The 18,544-nt window shown below is 52.9% G+C and overlaps 7 protein-coding genes across 7 annotated transcripts; 4 read left to right on the top strand and 3 right to left on the bottom strand.

The window, feature by feature from the left end:
- Nucleotides 1-264: 264 nt before the first annotated feature.
- GLOTRDRAFT_29736 (P-loop containing nucleoside triphosphate hydrolase protein) lies at nt 265-5,853 on the top strand (the record flags this gene model as incomplete). Its single annotated transcript, XM_007861959.1, has 22 exons — nt 265-543; nt 595-703; nt 754-905; nt 969-1,015; nt 1,159-2,299; nt 2,351-2,494; nt 2,553-2,650; nt 2,709-3,018; nt 3,071-3,088; nt 3,142-3,218; nt 3,266-3,438; nt 3,501-3,920; nt 3,977-4,055; nt 4,104-4,245; nt 4,293-4,463; nt 4,519-4,741; nt 4,793-4,896; nt 4,950-4,990; nt 5,041-5,100; nt 5,148-5,406; nt 5,463-5,537; nt 5,593-5,853. 22 exons carry the CDS (start codon nt 265-267, stop codon nt 5,851-5,853), a joined length of 4,383 nt encoding a protein of 1,460 aa, XP_007860150.1.
- A 211-nt stretch (nt 5,854-6,064) lies between these two features.
- Nucleotides 6,065-6,674, bottom strand: GLOTRDRAFT_124441 (ribosomal protein L22e; the record flags this gene model as incomplete). The annotated part of the gene is made up of 5 exons (XM_007862847.1): nt 6,065-6,095; nt 6,149-6,199; nt 6,252-6,357; nt 6,413-6,587; nt 6,615-6,674. The coding sequence occupies 5 exons, from the start codon at nt 6,672-6,674 to the stop codon at nt 6,065-6,067; spliced, it is 423 nt and encodes a 140-aa protein (XP_007861038.1).
- Nucleotides 6,675-6,787: 113 nt separating this feature from the next.
- On the top strand, nt 6,788-8,804 carry GLOTRDRAFT_124440 (uncharacterized protein; the record flags this gene model as incomplete). Its single annotated transcript, XM_007863413.1, has 6 exons — nt 6,788-7,146; nt 7,196-7,380; nt 7,435-7,821; nt 7,878-8,060; nt 8,120-8,367; nt 8,427-8,804. 6 exons carry the CDS (start codon nt 6,788-6,790, stop codon nt 8,802-8,804), a joined length of 1,740 nt encoding a protein of 579 aa, XP_007861604.1.
- A 152-nt stretch (nt 8,805-8,956) lies between these two features.
- Nucleotides 8,957-10,489, bottom strand: GLOTRDRAFT_102423 (uncharacterized protein; the record flags this gene model as incomplete). The annotated part of the gene is made up of 6 exons (XM_007862846.1): nt 8,957-8,995; nt 9,138-9,504; nt 9,567-10,021; nt 10,074-10,134; nt 10,187-10,302; nt 10,367-10,489. 6 exons carry the CDS (start codon nt 10,487-10,489, stop codon nt 8,957-8,959), a joined length of 1,161 nt encoding a protein of 386 aa, XP_007861037.1.
- A 1,100-nt stretch (nt 10,490-11,589) lies between these two features.
- On the top strand, nt 11,590-13,116 carry GLOTRDRAFT_124438 (uncharacterized protein; the record flags this gene model as incomplete). The annotated part of the gene is made up of 9 exons (XM_007863414.1): nt 11,590-11,632; nt 11,688-11,881; nt 11,937-12,003; nt 12,051-12,124; nt 12,183-12,431; nt 12,482-12,593; nt 12,646-12,794; nt 12,857-12,983; nt 13,037-13,116. The coding sequence occupies 9 exons, from the start codon at nt 11,590-11,592 to the stop codon at nt 13,114-13,116; spliced, it is 1,095 nt and encodes a 364-aa protein (XP_007861605.1).
- Nucleotides 13,117-13,422: 306 nt separating this feature from the next.
- GLOTRDRAFT_135328 (uncharacterized protein) lies at nt 13,423-15,624 on the bottom strand (the record flags this gene model as incomplete). The annotated part of the gene is made up of 7 exons (XM_007862845.1): nt 15,521-15,624; nt 15,399-15,463; nt 14,991-15,346; nt 14,909-14,944; nt 14,700-14,851; nt 14,390-14,649; nt 13,423-14,320 (listed from the first exon to the last, which is right to left on the bottom strand). The coding sequence occupies exons 1-7, from the start codon at nt 15,587-15,589 to the stop codon at nt 13,423-13,425; spliced, it is 1,836 nt and encodes a 611-aa protein (XP_007861036.1). The 5' UTR covers nt 15,590-15,624.
- A 694-nt stretch (nt 15,625-16,318) lies between these two features.
- GLOTRDRAFT_31249 (uncharacterized protein) lies at nt 16,319-18,492 on the top strand (the record flags this gene model as incomplete). Its single annotated transcript, XM_007862048.1, has 11 exons — nt 16,319-16,429; nt 16,482-16,742; nt 16,789-16,858; nt 16,912-17,073; nt 17,120-17,547; nt 17,767-17,828; nt 17,943-18,013; nt 18,069-18,101; nt 18,151-18,221; nt 18,275-18,385; nt 18,445-18,492. 11 exons carry the CDS (start codon nt 16,319-16,321, stop codon nt 18,490-18,492), a joined length of 1,428 nt encoding a protein of 475 aa, XP_007860239.1.
- Between the last annotated feature and the right edge of the window lie 52 nt (nt 18,493-18,544).

Here is an 18,544-nt window from a genome sequence, read left to right as displayed (position 1 = left end):
GACAGCTTGAGCTTATATGCATACACGGTGCCTACTGAGTCACTTTACCGCACCGATCGAGGAATCTAACTGACCCGACATTCATTGTTACGCTTGTCCTATGCACGCCTTATTTGCACGTCCTCCAAGAGAAATTAGCGGCTTCCGTTTGGAGCTGCGAACGTAACTGGCTCTGCAGACTAATTTCGCACTTCGACCTTCGTTATCCAGTGGACTGTCTTCGAGAGACTCTTTGAAGACCCTGCTATAAAGCCCTCCACTAATATGGCGAAGAAGAAGAAGACGCAGTTGAAACCTGTTGCGCGAGGCTTCGCTACGACCTCGGTTCCAAAGAAGGTTGTGGACCAAGCTGAGGAAGTCACGTCTAACTCTGTTGATGGAGATAAGGATGAGGTACCACGACCTTCCGAGGTTGTGGTTCCGGAGACGAGAAAGCCTCTTGCACAAGACGCCGTGAAGCAGTCAGACGAGGACCAGCGGCTGTCCGATCTGGTGGATCGCCTCCAAGAGAAGACGGAGAAAGAGATAACTAGAACCATCAAAGTTCGGATATACCTCCATGTCTATGTACTGCAGATGCTGATGGTTTGGTAGGCAATAGAGCAGGATAGACGATTCTCCGAGACTTTGTCAAGCTTTGAGCTGGATCCAAACATCTCTAGTCGTATTCTGACCTTAGCTATCGAAACAGAATGCGACGACTGTGCGTAGCTTGTACCTGAGTAGTCCGTAAACGCTAATTTTCAGATGCAGCGTCTAAAGTTATCTCTGAGCCAGAGGAGAGAGCACTCGCCCGCATAGCCATCACGTACGGCGTACTACGGCGGCTGGGCTTTACGGAGGATAGAGTCGAGCAATGTCTTAGAGCCATCCGGGGCGTAGACCTGGATGAAGCATACGAATGGGTCAGTCTAGTCTTGCGCCTCTCCTACATTACTGGCATAGCTCATGTCCTTTGCCATTGCAAGCTCTATATTCATTGTCCTGAAGGTGAACTGGAGACCCGAAAACGTAAGTTTGATGATGTTCATGCTCTGATATTTCTTTTCATTAAGGAAGATATCTAGGTGCTCCTGAAACCGAACCCCGTACTCCTAAAACACCCAGCCATTTCGAAACGCCTTCTTCCCGCCAGAGTAGGGCCTCTACCCCTGTCAGATCATCAGGCGCATCGACTCCTAAGCAAAACGGGATGGAGTCGAGGCTGAATGCCAGCGCGGCTGAATTTGTTCCGTCCTTCAAGTCTTCCCCCGCAACTCCGGTCACCTCGGAATTTGCGTCCTCTCCCGAGCCACGACCAACGTCACTACCCCTGGCGGCTGAAACCGACCGACAAGCTGCCAAGGCACGCATTCTTGCATCATACAGCCACAACGAAGGCTCAGACACTGAGAAAGATCCGTCGGAGATTGATGACCCTAATCTCGAGTATGTTCGCCTGAAGCTACAAATCACAGATCTGCAGGCACAACGAGGTCAAGGAGGCTTTGACCCTGCCTTCCTGAATAACCTTCAATCACGATTGGAAGAAGTGAAGAAACATTACTTCTTCGACTTCAAAGACGCAGAGGCACAGTACAGGATCCAACGTAAGCAGGTGCAAGCGTCCTCTCTTCGTTCAAAATTGCGTGGAAAGGGCGATCCAACAGAACCACCTCCAGCAGCGAAAGACCCTCAGGTGGAGAAGGAACACCCCGCGGTTGTTTCAGCAGAGGCATCCCTTTTGCCGGAAGATAACACCGATATATTTGGAGGAGACGAAGACGCAGTTGGTGGCGGTGTTTTCGAAATCCTAGAAATGCCCACCACGGAAACGAGTGACAAGGGTACTACAATCCAAGTCCGTGATATGGCACTGCCTAAACATTGGTCTGGTCGGACACCGAAGAGTCTCTTATCCGAGGTTGTGCTCAAATCCGATCGGTATGCAGCGATTTCGTACAGCTGCATATCCGGGTCTAGTCGAGCCAAGCGTGCTGCGGTAAATATCGGCTGGGAGAGGGGAAAGAGTCAGATCTGGACTATGGAAGACGTCGCTTGTCACGATATGTCGCAGGCGGAGAATTATGTCGCAACTGTCGCACTGCATGGATTAACTTTTCCATCGACGGATGGGTTCGCTGCAGGGGTTCCCGTGACGTCCGTGGGGCGTACTTCCTTTAGACTGTTGCCGGCTACATTCAGGGATCTGTGGGAAGAACTCGAGAATAAGAGGAAGAACAACGACCATGTCACGAATCGTCAAGTCTGGGCGAAACTACAAACGATTCTCCAGCCCAAACTTGCGACGGAGCTCAAGGTAACTATCAACACAGCATGGATCTGGGTTTTCCCTGACAAATAGTTTCAGGCCCAAGGTCGTAGCGAGCGTACTCCGACTACATCCGCACCCACCCTTTATCGAGACTTGTCAAATGGAAGTGAAGTCACATCAGAGCAAATTATCGCAGGCTTCAAGGCGAGGCAAGCAAGTCCGGCTTATCAGGAAATGCTGGTTAGTATCACTATGGACGCTCATGCGCTTCTCATTCCTCATCAAATTCATATTTCAGCAATACCGCAATGGACTACCCGTCGCGCATTATCGTGATGAGATTGTCTCCGCATTGGAATCTTCTCAAGTACTAGTCCTTAGCGGCGAAACTGGATGGTTAGTTATATCTGATTTCTTGCCGCCGACTCTAACATACATAACACTGGTCATTCAGTGGCAAGTCTACCCAAGTTCCAACCTTCATCCTCGAAGATCAGCTTTCCAGGGGTAAACATTGCAAAATTTATTGTACGGAACCCCGTCGTATCTCGGCCATATCCTTGGCTCAGCGAGTTTCCGCTGAGTTGGGCGACCCGCCTGGCGCAGTCGGCACGCTGAACTCCCTGGTCGGCTACTCGATTCGACTCGAGAGTAATACAACCAGGAATACTCGACTGGCGTTTGTCACGAACGGAATTGCACTTCGGATGCTAGAAAGTGGCTCGGGTGCCAACGGAGAAGGCACTGCATTTGATGAAATCACGGTGAGAGTAAAATCCACAATTTGTTCCTTGCTGAGACTCATGTTCCTCTCAGCATATCGTCATCGATGAGGTGCGCTGGCATAAGACACGGAAAAGAATGACCTTGTCCTGACATCAATCCAGGTTCACGAGCGGTCGATAGAGTCTGACTTTCTACTGATCGTACTGAAATCCTTGATTGAACAACGCAGAGACCTCAAGTAAGTGTTACTTTGCGCTATCCTGCAATGCTTGCTAACCAGGGTAGAGTGATCTTGATGTCTGCAACTGTCGACGCTGAGAAGATATCCGACTACTTCGGCGGGTGTCCGACGTTCCACGTGCCCGGACGCACTTTCCCTGTTGATGTCCGCTATTTGGAAGACGCGATAGAATTCACGAAATGGACTATAGAGGAGAGCTCTCCGTATGCTCGTCGCCGTACGTCCACGCTATGTCCAGAATCCTGCCTTCCTGTGGGTTGATACTTGTTTGATGAACAGGTCATGACAAGTTTTATCGTAGCAAAGCGCGCCAAGATTGGTCGGAAGATGCATTGGCTAATGATGAAGATGACGAAGAAGAAGGTCCTACAAACGTCAAGTTGGAAAGGCGATATTCGTCTGCGACTGCCGCGACTATCAATCTCCTTGACGAGCGTTTAATTCCCTATGAGCTCATCATACGCTTGTTAGAACGGATCAGCCTTGAAGACCCACAATATCGGGATTATTCAGCTGCTATCCTCGTTTTTATGCCTGGTCTAGGAGAGATCAGGCGTCTGAATGAGCTGTTGGGCGAACATCCCGTCTTCGGTGCTGCTGATGATTTCCAAATATTCCCTCTTCATTCCACGATTTCCACGGAGAACCAGGGCGCTGTCTTCAATATACCTCCCCCAGGGGTGCGAAAAATCGTAATCGGTATGAAACAGTGTTCAGACCAGCTTGTCACTCCATCGTTAACACTAGATTGGTAGCAACCAATATTGCTGAGACTGGTATCACCATACCTGACATCACCTGCGTAATCGATACCGGCAAGCATAAGGAAATGAGGTAGGCTTATTTCCCAAAGTCATCGATACAGTTCTCTGACATATGTAGATATGACGAGAAGCGTCAGATGAGTCGACTGATAGAGACATTCATTGCGAAGAGCAACGCTGCACAAAGGCGAGGTCGTGCTGGTCGTGTTCAAGAAGGCCTGTGCTTCCACCTTTTCACTAAACTGCGTCACGATACATTAGTAAGTCACCTCTGGATCTGACTTGGGCACCTACTGAGTTCATTCAGCTCGCTGAACATCCGCTTCCTGAAATGCTGCGCTTGAGCCTATCAGATCTTGCCTTGCGCATCAAAATAATGAAGATCAAGTTAGGTTCATCTATAGAGGACGTGTTGTCAAGGGCGCTGGATCCTCCGGCTTCTGTCAACGTACAAAGAGCGATAGCCGCATTAGTTGAGGTGAAGCCTTATGCTTGACTCATCCTGAGGGCACCCCGACTTACGACGATTCCAGGTTCGCGCTTTGACACCGTCGGAAGAGATCACTCCCATGGGTCAATTATTGAGCAAACTACCCACGGACGTCCATCTGGGCAAGTTCCTTCTGATGGCAACGCTTTTCCGCTGCTTGGATTCTGCGCTCACCATCGCGGCTACTCTCAACTCCAAATCGCCATTCGTTACGCCCTTTGGGCTCGAGCAACAGGCGGACATGGCGAAACGCTCATTCCAGACTGGTATGTAAGACGACGTTGTGGATAGAGCCGCCTGCCTGAGCGCATCCCTAGACAACTCTGATTTTTTGACCATCCATAACGCTTTCCAAAGCTGGCGAGCCTGCGCTCCTGGATATGCGTATAAGTTTTGCAAGACGAATTTCTTGAGTCATCAGGTAAGTTATCAGACAGGTCCCTTGCTTTCCCAACGACTCGCTGCTCTTCCTAGAACTTGCAACAAATAGAAGAACTTCGACAACAATTCCTCGGGTAGGGGGATGTCTGTCGTCAGCCATGCTTTGTTCTGATCTGTCCGGTAGATACCTCGTCGATTCCGGCTTCATGCGAGTCGACCGGTCCTTCGTCCGGGAGCTGAGCAGGTACGTGATGTGTGAGTACTAAATGGCTGGCGCTTACCAGTTGGCAGAGCTCGCTATGGCCGCAACAAGGCGCGCTTCGTCGCCGTCCCACCCGAATTCAATTGCAATGGGCAAAATACAGCGCTCATCGGCGCTGCTCTCACTGCAGGGGTCTATCCGAAGCTCCTGGCCGTCGACCCGATGAATGGACAGATGCGGACCATTAGCAATAATCAGCCTGCTGCCTTCCATCCCACCTCCGTCAATTTCGGACGGAACCCGAGAGATTTTGGCGTGAACTATCTGCATTACTTCACGCTGATGCACGTACTTCCCTAACTTCGGTAGTCTTTTACTAAGGTTTGCTCCGCAGGCATTCGAAGAGACTTTACGTCTGGGAGACAGGCCCTGTGGATGATGCCGCTATACTGCTTCTGTGCGGTGAATGCGACTTTAGGGTCAGCTGCTCAGATACCGCTACAGCCTAAGAACGCTCTGACCACATTCGTTTAGCTCATCTCTGATTCGATATTCGTGGACAATCGCAAGATCAAGTTCCGGGCTTCACCGAAGACAAATGTGGCACTCAAGGTCCTGCGAAACAACCTGGCCTCCACACTGGCTGCCCAGTTCCGCAGGAAGCCGTTGGTCGAGTCGCAAGTACGTTGGCAAGAACTAGGTCTCGCTATCTTGGGAAAGATGAAGCTGGAGGATGAAGACGCGGAAGGGACTCCACAGACCACGATTTCTTTAGTCAGTCATAGATCTAGTTGAAGTATGCGTTGCATATAGTGGCTACATTACAGTTACAAGTAATAGAAGAGGAGGAACGTCCTCAAACCGGACAGCCCAAAGCCGTGGCACTCTAGGCATATTTTCACATGTTCAGAGAGACGATATACGCATGGTCGCAATCGAGCATAGATTGCATGAATGTGCCATGTACACATAGGTGGGGTCCATGGAGAAACAAGGGTGATGATATTTACTCCTCTTCCTCCTCGTCGCCAGCGCCACTATACCGGACGAAGTCAGTGCAAAGGCCTCAATAGACTCACGAGGAACGTACGCAATGTTGTAGAACTTGAGCTGGTAGTGGTCTTTTGATGAGGCGACAACGCTACAAGGATCTCATCAGGATCAATCCAAGATGAGGGCGAGAAGCAGCTTACCGAATCCAGTCACGAAGGGTGTTCTTCTTGAGGAACTTTTTCGTGAGGTACTTGAGGTACCGCTTGGAGAAGGGGATATTGGACGTCACGGTGATGCTCTTGTCGCCTTCGCCGCATCGAGTCAGATATGTGAAGGCAACTAACCAAACTCTCCAACTGACCGTCACGCTGAATCTTGACATTGTCGCCGAGGTTGCCCGCCTTGCCATCGACCTTGATACGGTCGTGCAAGAACTTCTCGAAGGCAGCGCCATCGAAGACACCGTCGTTTGCGGGACGAGAGTAGTCGATGACGAACTTGTGCTTGGCAGCAGGGGTCTTGGAGGCGGCCTTGGGCTAAGAAACAGAGGGAAAGAGCGAGACGCCCGGCGTAAGCCTACTGAGAAGGGAACTCAGCAAAGCGGTACCAAGCAAACTGACCATCTTGGAGGAGGGCGGCGACGACGAGGGAGACGGAGGCGGGGGGCTTGAGGCTTGAGGCTTGAGGGGACGCGGCCTCGGACGAATTGCAGCGGTCTTAAAGAACTGTACAGTTGATGGACGAGATCTCGATCACGTGCACATGGCGGCCACGCGAGCTTATTGCGCCCGCGGTGGCTGAAGAATTTGCGCGGGTCAAGTCTTCCTCGCGACCAAGTCCAAAGTACGAGCGTGCAGCGGTCTGCGTTTCTGCGGTGATGGCTACTTCCAACGGTTTGACGCGGCAGCAGGTCGCCTCTGCGCAGCTCGACGGCAACTACAGCATCCAGCCTGAAAAGGCGGAGCCGAAGCTCGACACTTCCCAATGGCCCCTGCTGCTCAAAAACTATGACAAGCTCCTCGTTCGGTCAAGCCATTTCACCCCCATCCCTTCCGGCTGCAGCCCGCTGAAACGCGACATCACGCAATACATCAAGTGTGTACATTCTGTCACTGGTTTGCTATTTATCTGACCGCTCATTCAGGTCCGGGGTCATCAACCTTGACAAGCCTTCCAACCCATCCTCTCATGAAGTCGTCGCGTGGCTGCGACGTATTCTCCGAGTCGAGAAGACGGGCCACAGTGGTACCTTGGATCCCAAGGTTACCGGTTGTCTCATCGTCTGCATTGATCGGGCTACCAGGCTGGTCAAGTCGCAGCAGAGCGCAGGTTCGTCCCACCCGTGACCTCCCGGCTTCGTATCTCACCGCGCTTCGCACACAGGGAAGGAGTATGTTTGCGTACTGCGTCTCCACAGTGCCCTCCCTGATCCCACAGCACTCCCCCGCGCCCTCCAGACCCTCACCGGCGCCCTCTTCCAACGCCCTCCCCTCATCTCCGCCGTGAAGCGGCAGCTGCGTATCCGCACCATTCACGAATCCAAACTCCTCGAATTCGACGAAAAGCGCAATCTCGGCGTCTTCTGGGTCTCGTGCGAAGCCGGGACATACATCCGGACGTTATGTGTGCATCTGGGTTTGCTGCTGGGTGTGGGCGGGCATATGCAAGAACTGCGTCGTGTCCGAAGTGGGGCGATGAGTGAGAACGATGACATTGTGACTATGCACGACGTGCTGGACGCCCAATGGCTTTACGACAACACAAGAGATGGTGCGTGGCATCAAATCTCTCTCATGCAGACGAGCTTCATCCATGAAACCGTACAGAGTCGTATTTACGACGTGTGATCCGACCACTCGAGTGCCTATTGGTGGGCTACAAGCGGATCGTGGTCAAAGACAGCGCCGTCAACGCCGTCTGCTATGGTGCCAAACTCATGATTCCGGGTCTGCTCCGATACGAGGCAGACATTGGAGTCAACGAGGAGGTCGTACTCATGACGACAAAAGGTCAGTAGTTATTTTCTGACCCGGATCCTTCATCCTAAGACGACCGATGACACCTGCAGGCGAAGCCATCGCACTAGCCATCGCTCAGATGTCCACCGTCGAGCTGGCGACATGCGATCACGGCGTCGTGGCCAAGGTCAAGCGGTGCATCATGGAGCGCGATACCTACCCCCGGCGGTGGGGTCTCGGGCCCGTCGCGTCGACGAAGAAGAAGATGGTCAAGGAGGGCAAGCTGGGCAAGCACGGAGAGAAGATCGAAACTACACCCGCGGAGTGGAGTCGTGACTACGTCGACTACACGCGCGAGGTACGTGCATTGATCTACATTAACCCTGTTTGCTCAACGTCGTTTTCTATCCTGTCTAGCAACCCGTCGCTGGGTCTTCGTCGACAGCACCTGCTGCCGCCGTCGTGCCAGTGCCCGCCTTTGTTCCTTCTGTTGCCACCGCCCAACCGGTTGAGGACGTCAGCCCGTCAAAAGACAAATCCAAGAAGGACAAGAAGGAGAAAAAGCGAAAGCGGGAATCAGTTGCAGGCGACGGTGACGTTTCGATGGCCGTCGAAAATGACGCCGACGAGGATGAGGAGGCAGAGCGGAAGAGAAAGAAGAAGGAAGAGAAGGCTGCGAAGAAGGCTGCAAAGGAGGCGGACGCGGAAGCTGAGGAGGATGACGAGGCAAAGAGGGAGAGAAAACGGCTCAAGAAAGAGAAGAAGGCAAGAGAGTCTATGGCGGCGGCAGAGTAGGAGTAGCGTGATCGGGATGTGTCGTGTAGCTTGTTTATTCTCTGTATTTTGCTTGTTTTCTTGGACCGAACTTGACTGTGACTGCCTCGTGACAACACAGAGTGCCACACGCTCATAGTAGCAGAACGTCTGTGCATTCTGATCAGCTAGTGCTACTGGTATCTACCCACAAACCCAAAAAAGAGAATCGACTTGCGTCCGGATATCGTCGTCAAGACATAACAGCAAAAAGTGTCCAGAAATGAAGCAAGTCCAGCAGAGTCCATTCGGAAGCGCCGTCACCAGTGATGGTGCTTAGAAGAGCACGGCCATCACGCCCATCGCACCAAGAGCAGCGCTTAAGACGCCGACCTGGAGAGCACCAGCGCCCGACGTCCCAGTTGCGGAAGGAGAAGCGGTACTGGCAGCAGCGGACGCCGTTCCATTGAGCTGCTTCGCCAGCGACTGGAACGCGGTGAAGTTGCGCCCCGACGACTCGTCGGAGTTGACTGCGAACACCATGCCGGCGCCGCAGTGGTTTGCCTGAGCACAGTACGCCCAAATGGGGGCCGTGTCATTGACAGTAAGGTTCCAGGTGGGGAAGGCCGTGGCGTCGTCGCTGACGGGGAAGAAGCCCGAGTCAAAGCCGGTGGAGTTGCCCGAGAGGCGACGGCAAGGGTCAGCGAAGGACGACTGGGTAACGGTATGGTTCTTCTGGTGGCTGTAAGAGGGAACAAATACCTTAGCATCCCCTCGGCTGAAACAATATGAATCCACACGTACAACTCGAAGACAATGGTGTCGCGGGGCTGCGCGCTCACGCGAGGGGGATCGAACGTGAGCTTGCCGGGACCCCCCACGATAACCTTGTGCACCTGGCCCTCCGCAGAAGCAGGAGTAGGAGCGGGCGAGTTGGGGTAGCTCGTGTAAACCGTAGTCCAGGTCGACGACTCGAGAGTTATCGGTTGGGTCACGACGCTGCCGCTAGGAGCAGGAGGGACAGTGACGCCCCCGTACGCAGCGGTCCAGGTGTTGGACGCGGTTTCACTGGCTGCCGCAGAGGTGGAAGTGGCCGCCGCTGCGAGACTGGAGCCGATGGCCAGAGCAGCGTTCTTGAAGCTGGTGAACGAGTTGGGGGCGTCATCGGCACCACAGTTTACCGCGAAAACCATTCCCTTGCCGCAGTGGGAGTTAGCAGTATTGGCGGCTTGGGCACAGTAAACCCAGATAGGGTTTGTCTGGACAAAGAAGCTCGAGTTTTGCTATGCGAGAACTAAAGGCTAGACTTACGTCGTTGACTGTGATAGTGTACGTGGGGAAATTATCGGTTACGTCTGCAGCTACGGGCATGCTGCGAAATGATTCAGACATTGTGCTAGCAACGTCAGGGGTTTCGAACTCACAATCCCGAATCGAAACCGCCCTCCTTGGGTCCACAGGGATTGGCAAATGAGGACTGGGTGACGGTGTGGTTCTTCTGCTGGAAGTGGAACACCACTTGGTCACCTGGGTTTGCGAACTGTTTGTTGCATCACGCAAGCTCGTTGGCACGGAGGGAAATGCAATAAAACACTCCAACGCACGATTGCCTCTGGATTGAACTTTAAGCTACCATCGGCGCCGCCGACAGTTACATCATGAACCGTCTGAGCGGCCACGAACGGCAGGACGACCAGGCCCAGCGAGAGAAGAGCAGAAGAGAACATAATCGCTTGCGATCGTTATTGGGTTAGCGTAAAGAGAGATAGTGCAGGTAGATTCAGCGAGAGATGCACAGCAAAATGAAAGCAAGGGAACGAAAGAAAGACAGAGACCCAGTCAAGGGCAAACGGGAGGAGAGAAAGCAAGGAGAGTGAGGGCACAAATGGCGCGGGCGCGGCCTTTTTGTACAGTGTTTTCATATCCCGCGTGGGGCTATTGGCCAGCTGACTGCTGTCCTGGCAACGCAAACCTTGCAATTGGGCTACCATTCGAGTTTCTTCCATAGCAGCGCAATACAAAGACGATAATCGTCCAAGCGATCCTTTGGTGAACTTGGCCTCCGGTCGTATGTCTTGAGATTCGAGTTCTACTTCAGGTACATACCCGGGACGCCGTCCCTCAGTACGGGTGATGCACATGGACCTTCACCGGGTTTTTGAGAATTACTACGGAGTGGTTCATGTGCCCGGGGATATTGCAAGTTGGGATGGTTCACCATCGTATCAATCAAGGGGCTCGCGCCCTCAGTCGGGATACCTCTCCGAGACAGATGCGAAATCGCCATCCAGTTTCAGGCACAAGTACGCAGTCGCGATTCAAGTTGGCAGTCCAAGTCGACGTCGCAGAGCCAGCGTTCACTAAAAAGCCCTGTACGAAGGTGAGTATGTCTTTTTATACCGCCATCTGGTCATATATATATCCCACTTCCGACAATCGGGTCCCGATACAGGACTGCGCATCAGCTCAACGAAGAATCCTGCTGTTGCCTACTCGGGGCAGTGTGGCGGTGGCTGGTGGTCCAGGACAACTACCTGCTCACTCAGATCCATCATCCATCACTGTCAGACTACATCCATCATGTGCGTAGGTCTGATCGTTCCAATAGCAATCCCATATGTCTCTCCGATTTGCGTATAAATACTCGCGGTTGTGAAACAATAACGCACCCTCCTATAGCCGCCCCAGTCGCGGCACGTAGGTTTATCTCTCGCTTCCATCTGCTATCCTTCGTTCTTTGTGTCATCTTTCTTTCAAGCGACTCCCTTTCAACCACCATTGACTGGTCTTTACGTTCGTTCCTACACTACGCTTTGAACTGTCCGTCATGTCCCGCAAGACTCAGAAGCCAATCCCCAAGTTCGAAGTTGGTGAGTAGCAGCCAATACAACTGTGGTGCCGTGGTCTGACAGTCTGTGCGCCTAGGCGATGACTATAGGATTCTCAATTCTTTAGGAGAAGGTGCATATGGCACGGTAGTGTCTGCCCTACATGTCCCGACAGGGGCTCAAGTGGCTATCAAGAAAGTCCGGCCCTTCGAACACACTTTGTTCTGCCTACGCACGCTCAGGGAGCTCAAATTACTCAAGTTCTTCTCGGAGGTCTGCGTGAACGAAAATGTGGGGAACCTGGGACGTCGGACAGGAGATCGTTTCATTAACCTCCCATCCGCAGATTGTATCAATCTTGGATATCGTCAAGCCACCATCATATGAAGATTTCACGGAGATATACTGCAAGTGTTCTCACCCTTGTATCGTGATGCAGGCTTCTAACCCGTAGTCGCAGTTGTTCAAGAGTTAATGCAGACCGATTTGCACCGCGTAATCCGCACGCAGCAGCTCACAGATGATCATTGCCAGGTCAGTCCCAGCGTTGGTAAGACCACAACGGTATTTGCTGACCTGCCTGACTTCCCAGTATTTCATCTATCAAACATTACGAGCACTCAAGTCCATCCACTCGGCGGACATTGTCCACCGAGACCTGAAGCCCGCGAACCTCCTCCTTAACTCCAACTGCGATCTGAAGGTCTGCGACTTCGGATTGGCGCGCAGCGTCAACAGCGCGAGCCCTGATGGCAAAGATGCCGGTTTGCTCACGGAGTACGTCGCAACGCGGTGGTACCGCGCCCCGGAGATCATGCTCAGCTTCAAGAGGTACACAAAGGTGATCAGGTTGCGTTGATGAGATGCCGTTCATTGGCTGATGCTGGCCAGGCTATTGATATGTGGTCTGTCGGGTGTATTTTGGCCGAGCTGCTCACCGGGAAACCCCTGTTCCCCGGACGGGATTACAGCCATCAGCTAGATCTCATCTTGGATGTCATCGGTAAGCCTGTTTCACCCTTCATCTGCCTCTTTCATTGAACAGTCCTCTGCAGGCACGCCGACTCTGGATGAGTACTACTCAATCACCTCTCGACGTTCTCGGGAATACATCCGCGCGCTGCCCATCCGGAAACGCCGGCCATTCACAGCTTTGTTCCCAAAGGCATCCGAGGATGCTATCGACTTCCTCCAGCGGACTCTCGTAAGTCTGATGAACTCCCGCGGAACAGGGAATCCCGCTTACCAACAACCGGACTTTCGTAGACATTTGATCCCAAGAAGCGCATCACCGTGGAGCAGGCATTAGAGCATCCATATCTCGCGGCCTACCATGATCCGGAGGATGAGCCCACATGCGCTATTCTGGATCCCGACTACTTTGCCTTTGACAGTACGCCCCCCCCCCCTCGCTGCTATCCGTACACATCACTGATGGTATCGCAGCTTACAAGGACGCACTATCCAAGGAAGAGCTAAAGACTCTTCTGTATGAAGAAATCATCTCATTCAATTCGGGGTTGTAACTGGCGTCATGCAACAATAACTCTCTAACTTATTACTTACTTTCATTGGGCTTTTTATACCTCGGGCACTAAGTATTGTATACCAGAGTATTCGTAGGATACTTCGAACCGCATAGCATGGACGCTCGCGATTGCTATTGCTATTTAACAGAAGTGAAAATAGGCTACAAAGGAGTGTAGTACAAACATGAACACATTCATCAGAGCATTGAACGGGGAAAGATAATCCAATGCTCATTAGCTCGTTAAAGAAGTGCAACGATCGTGGAAATGCAGCATTGGCTCACGAGCACGTAAGGGAAACCGCTAATCATAGTCGTCCAAGGTAGGATTGTATTTGGCCGGATTCCAGAAACCAGTGGCGACCCCTTCGACCCCGAAATCACCAAACCGAGTATCACCGTCGAGCTCTGTCCCGTACATCGTCCGTCTGACCGGCGGCGCAGGTGTATCCGGCACAGGGGGGCCAGTCATGCCCAGACTAGCGCCGATGTCGTTACTAGATATCTTCCTCCCGCCCGTCGATGGAGGCCTCATTAGGGCAGCTGGATTGATGAAAGCTCCAGAGCCGAGTGAAGAGTCACCTATTGGTCGTGTGCGGGGCCGGCCAGGCGTTCCAAGAGGATGATAGAGTGCGTTACGTTCTCGCCTGGCACTACGATCGACAGGTCCATAGCTGCTACCACTCGGCGGAAGCACCGGTGTCGGAGACTGTGGAAGTTCTGGATGGGGGAAACGCGCTACATATGGCGTGGAAGTGATGGGATCGAAGGCGGCAGAATTGAAGCTGAAGTCGTAGCCCTCCGGTTGTTGGGGTTGATTTTCAGACGCGCCTGCCGACGTGGTTGTCAGTCGTTGGGAAGGACCTGGCTGCGACCCCTCCGCATCCTGCATTTGAAACGGCTGGGATAGAGCCCCAATCTGTGTCTCGGATTTTCCTGCTGGATGCGAAGATGTGGCCGCTGTTTGATGCCCCTCGTCTGCTGGGACAGAGCTTGGATCTGCCGAGGGCTCTGGTCCACTCACTCTCACTCGCTTGTTCTCCGGGAGGGAAGAGCCAGCTAGATCTTCATCTGGAGGACTACCCCGATTGTCTTGAAGCATACCATGGGTGTCAGAGCACGTAGCACCCCGGTGGCGCTTCCCCAGTGCGGTAGGTGCATTCTCCGAATCATCTTCCTCGCTAGCAGCAGGTGATATAACTCTATGTCTAGAAGGACGACACTTGAGCGTCAACAAATATCGCATCTCAAATGACCGGGCCGTGACGTACCTTGGAATACCTGGGGTCAGATTGGGTGTGCTAAACCGCGGCGTAGAAGGCAGATGGCTGTAGGCTGCATCGGCAGAGTTCATATGCTCCTGTATCGACGTCACACGCTTGTCCGTGCTGTCGACCTTCAGACGTAACGCTTCGAGCTCAGCTGTCATGGATTCGACCTTCCGCATCAATTCTTCTGTCCCAGCCACCTGAACAGTCAGACGCTCCAGTTCGGAAGCTTGACTTTGAACTCTTTGTTCCAGTGGTTTGATCTGCTACGCTGTGAGGAACTGAGGTATAGGGCTGGAGATAGAGCACCCACAAGGTTCGCAACGTATGCATCTATGCCTTCGTAGGGGACAGCAGAACTCGAAGCAACGGGTGCAGCCGGTGGCAGAACCGCAGCGACTGTTTGCGCATCATTTCTCTGATTGGCAGTCGAAGGTCCGGGATCCGGAGGGGAAGGCTCGACAGCTTGTGGTTTCTGCCTGTGAGTGGGGGTGCAGGCGGCCACGTTGCTGTCAGACTCACGTAATGGAGGAGCCTCCGATGCTTGGGGCTCCGGTTCTATAACGCTTGAGTATGATATCCCAGGGAGGCAAAAGCAGCTCACCTTCCGGTATGGGCATCTCGGTAGTCTGGTAGCTCCTGGTCTTCCCTCGCCTCGACTTAGAAGCATTAGAGGCTCTGGTCACAGCCCGGGCACCGCTTCCACCCGCTGCAATCGGCCTCCCGACACCGAGGCGTAATTGAGTCTCTTTTGCTTTGCGAGTCCTACTGGGACGTACGGGGCCTGTACGAGGCTCAGGTGTACTGGCGGTATCCTCTGCAGGAGAGACGGGATCGTCCTCGGCCTCGGAGTGTACAATCATAGACGCAGTAGAATGCTCCCGAGATCGGCTACCGCGCTGCCTAGCCACTGCTACGGAAGTTGAACGAGACCGGGGCCCCCCGGGGTCCGCAGGCGGCCTATCGTCCAGAATGAGGTCCAGATTAAAGGATAGAAATGAGCAGTGCATACTCTGAGTCCCTCAGTATTAGATCAATAAGTGCATCCGACTTCAGGTTAGCTTTGAGGCCGAGATTCTTTCGCAGACTGCGTTCAAATCCCGGAGGTACAATGGGCGGCACGAAGATACTCACCTTGCATAATTTCTGGAGGTCCTGTCTCGACATAGACTCGAGAGCTTCCCTCGTCGGTCGGGAGGCCATGGCTGCGGGACTTGCTCGAGGCGGGGAGAGGGGCCAGTCGAGCACGGTGCCTGTGGTGGTGGTCGGGCACGAACGTATAGCGACCGTCAACACGACCAAACAACGCGCGAATCCTCGCGTGCACGTGACACCCACGGCTTCTTCGGCGCTTCAGTTCAAGTTTAACTTGCGCTTGAAGTTGTGGCCCGGTGGCTGAAGCCAGCATCGTGAAGTTCCCGGGGCGTTCCAGGTGCTGCTTCCAGTGAAATTGTTGGGATTTGATCATGTTTCTGCAATTTAGAGAATACGCTCAGTTGCAGTGTCCGCAGAAAGATTGGGTAGGCATGTAGCTATAGCGATTTCTCTCTGAGTCAAAGTTGGCTGTTAACATGGATCAAACGTCGACGACCTGGTAATTGGAACTCACAAATAAGACTCTGCCGGTGATGGTTTCGACAGCGTAGCAATCGCAAAGTATGGCGGACTCTTTTGTTGGAGGGCGCGGAACGTCGGCGGCATCGACGACACCCGGACATGTCGGACCGTCGAGCTAAAGCTGACCGTTGCAGGGGCTCGTGACTGGTTATCTTGCCGGAATACCTTCGTCCTCCTTATAACGCTCGCATCATGTCTGCCGTTACCCCTGCTTTTCTCATACTTAGACCGAGACCGCAGCTGGGGTTTGAGGTTGTTTCTTGACCACCATGCCGTTCACGTTAGCTCAGGTAGCAGAGCACAACACTCCCAAGTATGTATCCATACTTCACCTTCGAGTCCCCTTCCGTGCTGATGCATTCGGTTCGTAGGTCATGCTGGGTCATCATTAAGAACAAGGTCTATGATGTTACAGAATTTCTACCCGTAAGTCACTCCAGTTCCCGCTTCATATCTCCCAGCTCATATTCCTTCGTAGGAGCACCCTGGAGGTTCCAAGATCATCTTGAAATACGCTGGACGTGATGCGACCTCGGCGTACGAACCTATACATCCACCAGACGCCCTGGACAAGAACCTGCCCAAGGAGAAGCACCTTGGAGACCTCGACACCGCCTCGGCGCAGCAGGTCGCCCAGGCAAGCGAAAACAAGCCGAAGACCAAGGATGAGTTGAGGATAGAGCAGGCTCAAAGGGAGAAACCACCCCTCAGCAGGGTTCTGAGTCTCTTGGAAATGGAGGTGAGTGCACTGGGTACCTTCCAACACCCGGTCTTATTGTCTGCAGGACGTAGCACGGAAAGTACTATCTTACAAGGCTCTAATGTACTACTCCTCCGCTGCCGACGATGAAATCAGTAAGTCCACCGTAGCAGCGGCCACCGGACAGATGGCTGAATACGCCGTGTAGCTTATGTCGAGAACATGAGGGGATTCCAGCGATTATTCTTCCACGCGCGGGTCATGCGACCTGTTCAAACAGTTGACCCATCTACCACAATCCTTGGGTTCAAATCTTCAATACCGGTATTTGTCAGCGGTGCTGCTCTCGCTAAACTTGGTCACCCTCTTGGTAGGCGTACCTTACTGCCACCCGTTCATCTCTGACTCCTGTCTAGGGGAAGCAAATATTACTCGGGGCGCAGGAAAGACGAACATCATTCAGATGGTCTCGTCCAATGCATCCCTCTCCTATGAGCAAATTGCTCAGGCCCGTATTCATCCAGACCAAGTCCTCTTCTTCCAGCTGTACAAGAACAAGGACGACACCCTCGCGGAAGAGCGCGTGAAAGAGGCAGAAAGGCTCGGCTATAAAGCCATCTTCCTTACGGTGGATGCCATAACTCCAGGAAACCGGGAAAGGGATATTCGAGCGCCGTACATTCTGGAGGCTCAGGAAGCGGAGGCGGAGACGAAGGGCGGTGTTGAGAAGCCCAGGACGACTGCTCAGGTACAAGAGGAGGAGGAGGAGGACGGCAACATTAACATCATGGGAACTGCTGGGGCCCTAATTGCGAGCGTGGACCAGAATATGAGTTGGGAGAAGGTATGTATGATGGCTGACTATGGCCCTGTGGTCACTGACCGTCTTCCCAGACCATCCCTTGGTTACGGAAAGTTACCAAGTTGCCCATCGTCATCAAGGGTGAGGTGAATATAGTCCGCTATGTCACTTTCGCTGACCTTTCGCAGGTATACAATGCGTTGAGGTAGAGCTCCGTGCTCTGGTATACGTTCTGCAATACTCATTCATTCCGCTACGCAGGACGCTGTACTTGCTGCGGAGGCCGGTGTTGACGGTATTCTCATTTCGAATCATGGCGGTATGTACCACTCTCCTTGTCTCTTACGTGCCCTAACCGCCTCTATCCAGGACGGCAACTCGATGCGTGAGTACTGTGGAGTCAGAAAGTAAGCAGTGATGTTTACATAGTATTCTAGTTCGCTACCATCGATAGACGTGCTCTACCGGTTAAGGAAGCAACGGCCGGACGTATTCGGGAAATGCGAAGGTAATCGGCCATGTACTTCATCATACGAAAGCATGCATTGAAAGATTGCATCTAGTGTATGTCGATGGCGGTGCTAGACGAGGGACAGGTCCGTCAGCCGTCTATGTTACCCGGGACTTATACTCACTATGGTGCAGACGTACTTAAGGCCCTGTGCTTGGGTGCGAAAGCGGTCGGAATGGGTCGACCATTCTTGTATGCTCAAAGCGTACGTTTATTCTTCTGTCTGGCTGCAGTGGATTGATCTCATACATTCTCCAGGCGTATGGGGAAGCCGGGGTGGTGAAGGCAGTTCGCATCTTAGAGCGCGAAATCGTCACCGCTATGAAACTGGTCGGCGCCAGTTCGGTGAAGCAACTGGTCCCCGAGATGGTTAGCATTCCCCTTTTCATTCTATCGGACTATGGCTGATTGCTTCGGGATAACTCAAGGTGGAGAAAGTTGACTGGCAGCCGTATTACCCGCCTGCGAAGTTGTAGTACTTACTCGCCGCCAGCCAGCCACCACCGACTGCGACTATCGTTCTCTTTA

This window comes from Gloeophyllum trabeum (genome assembly GCF_000344685.1).
Source record: "Gloeophyllum trabeum ATCC 11539 unplaced genomic scaffold GLOTRscaffold_00001, whole genome shotgun sequence".
In the NCBI taxonomy this organism is placed as follows: domain Eukaryota; kingdom Fungi; phylum Basidiomycota; class Agaricomycetes; order Gloeophyllales; family Gloeophyllaceae; genus Gloeophyllum; species Gloeophyllum trabeum.
This window is presented reverse-complemented; position numbering and strand designations above follow the sequence as displayed.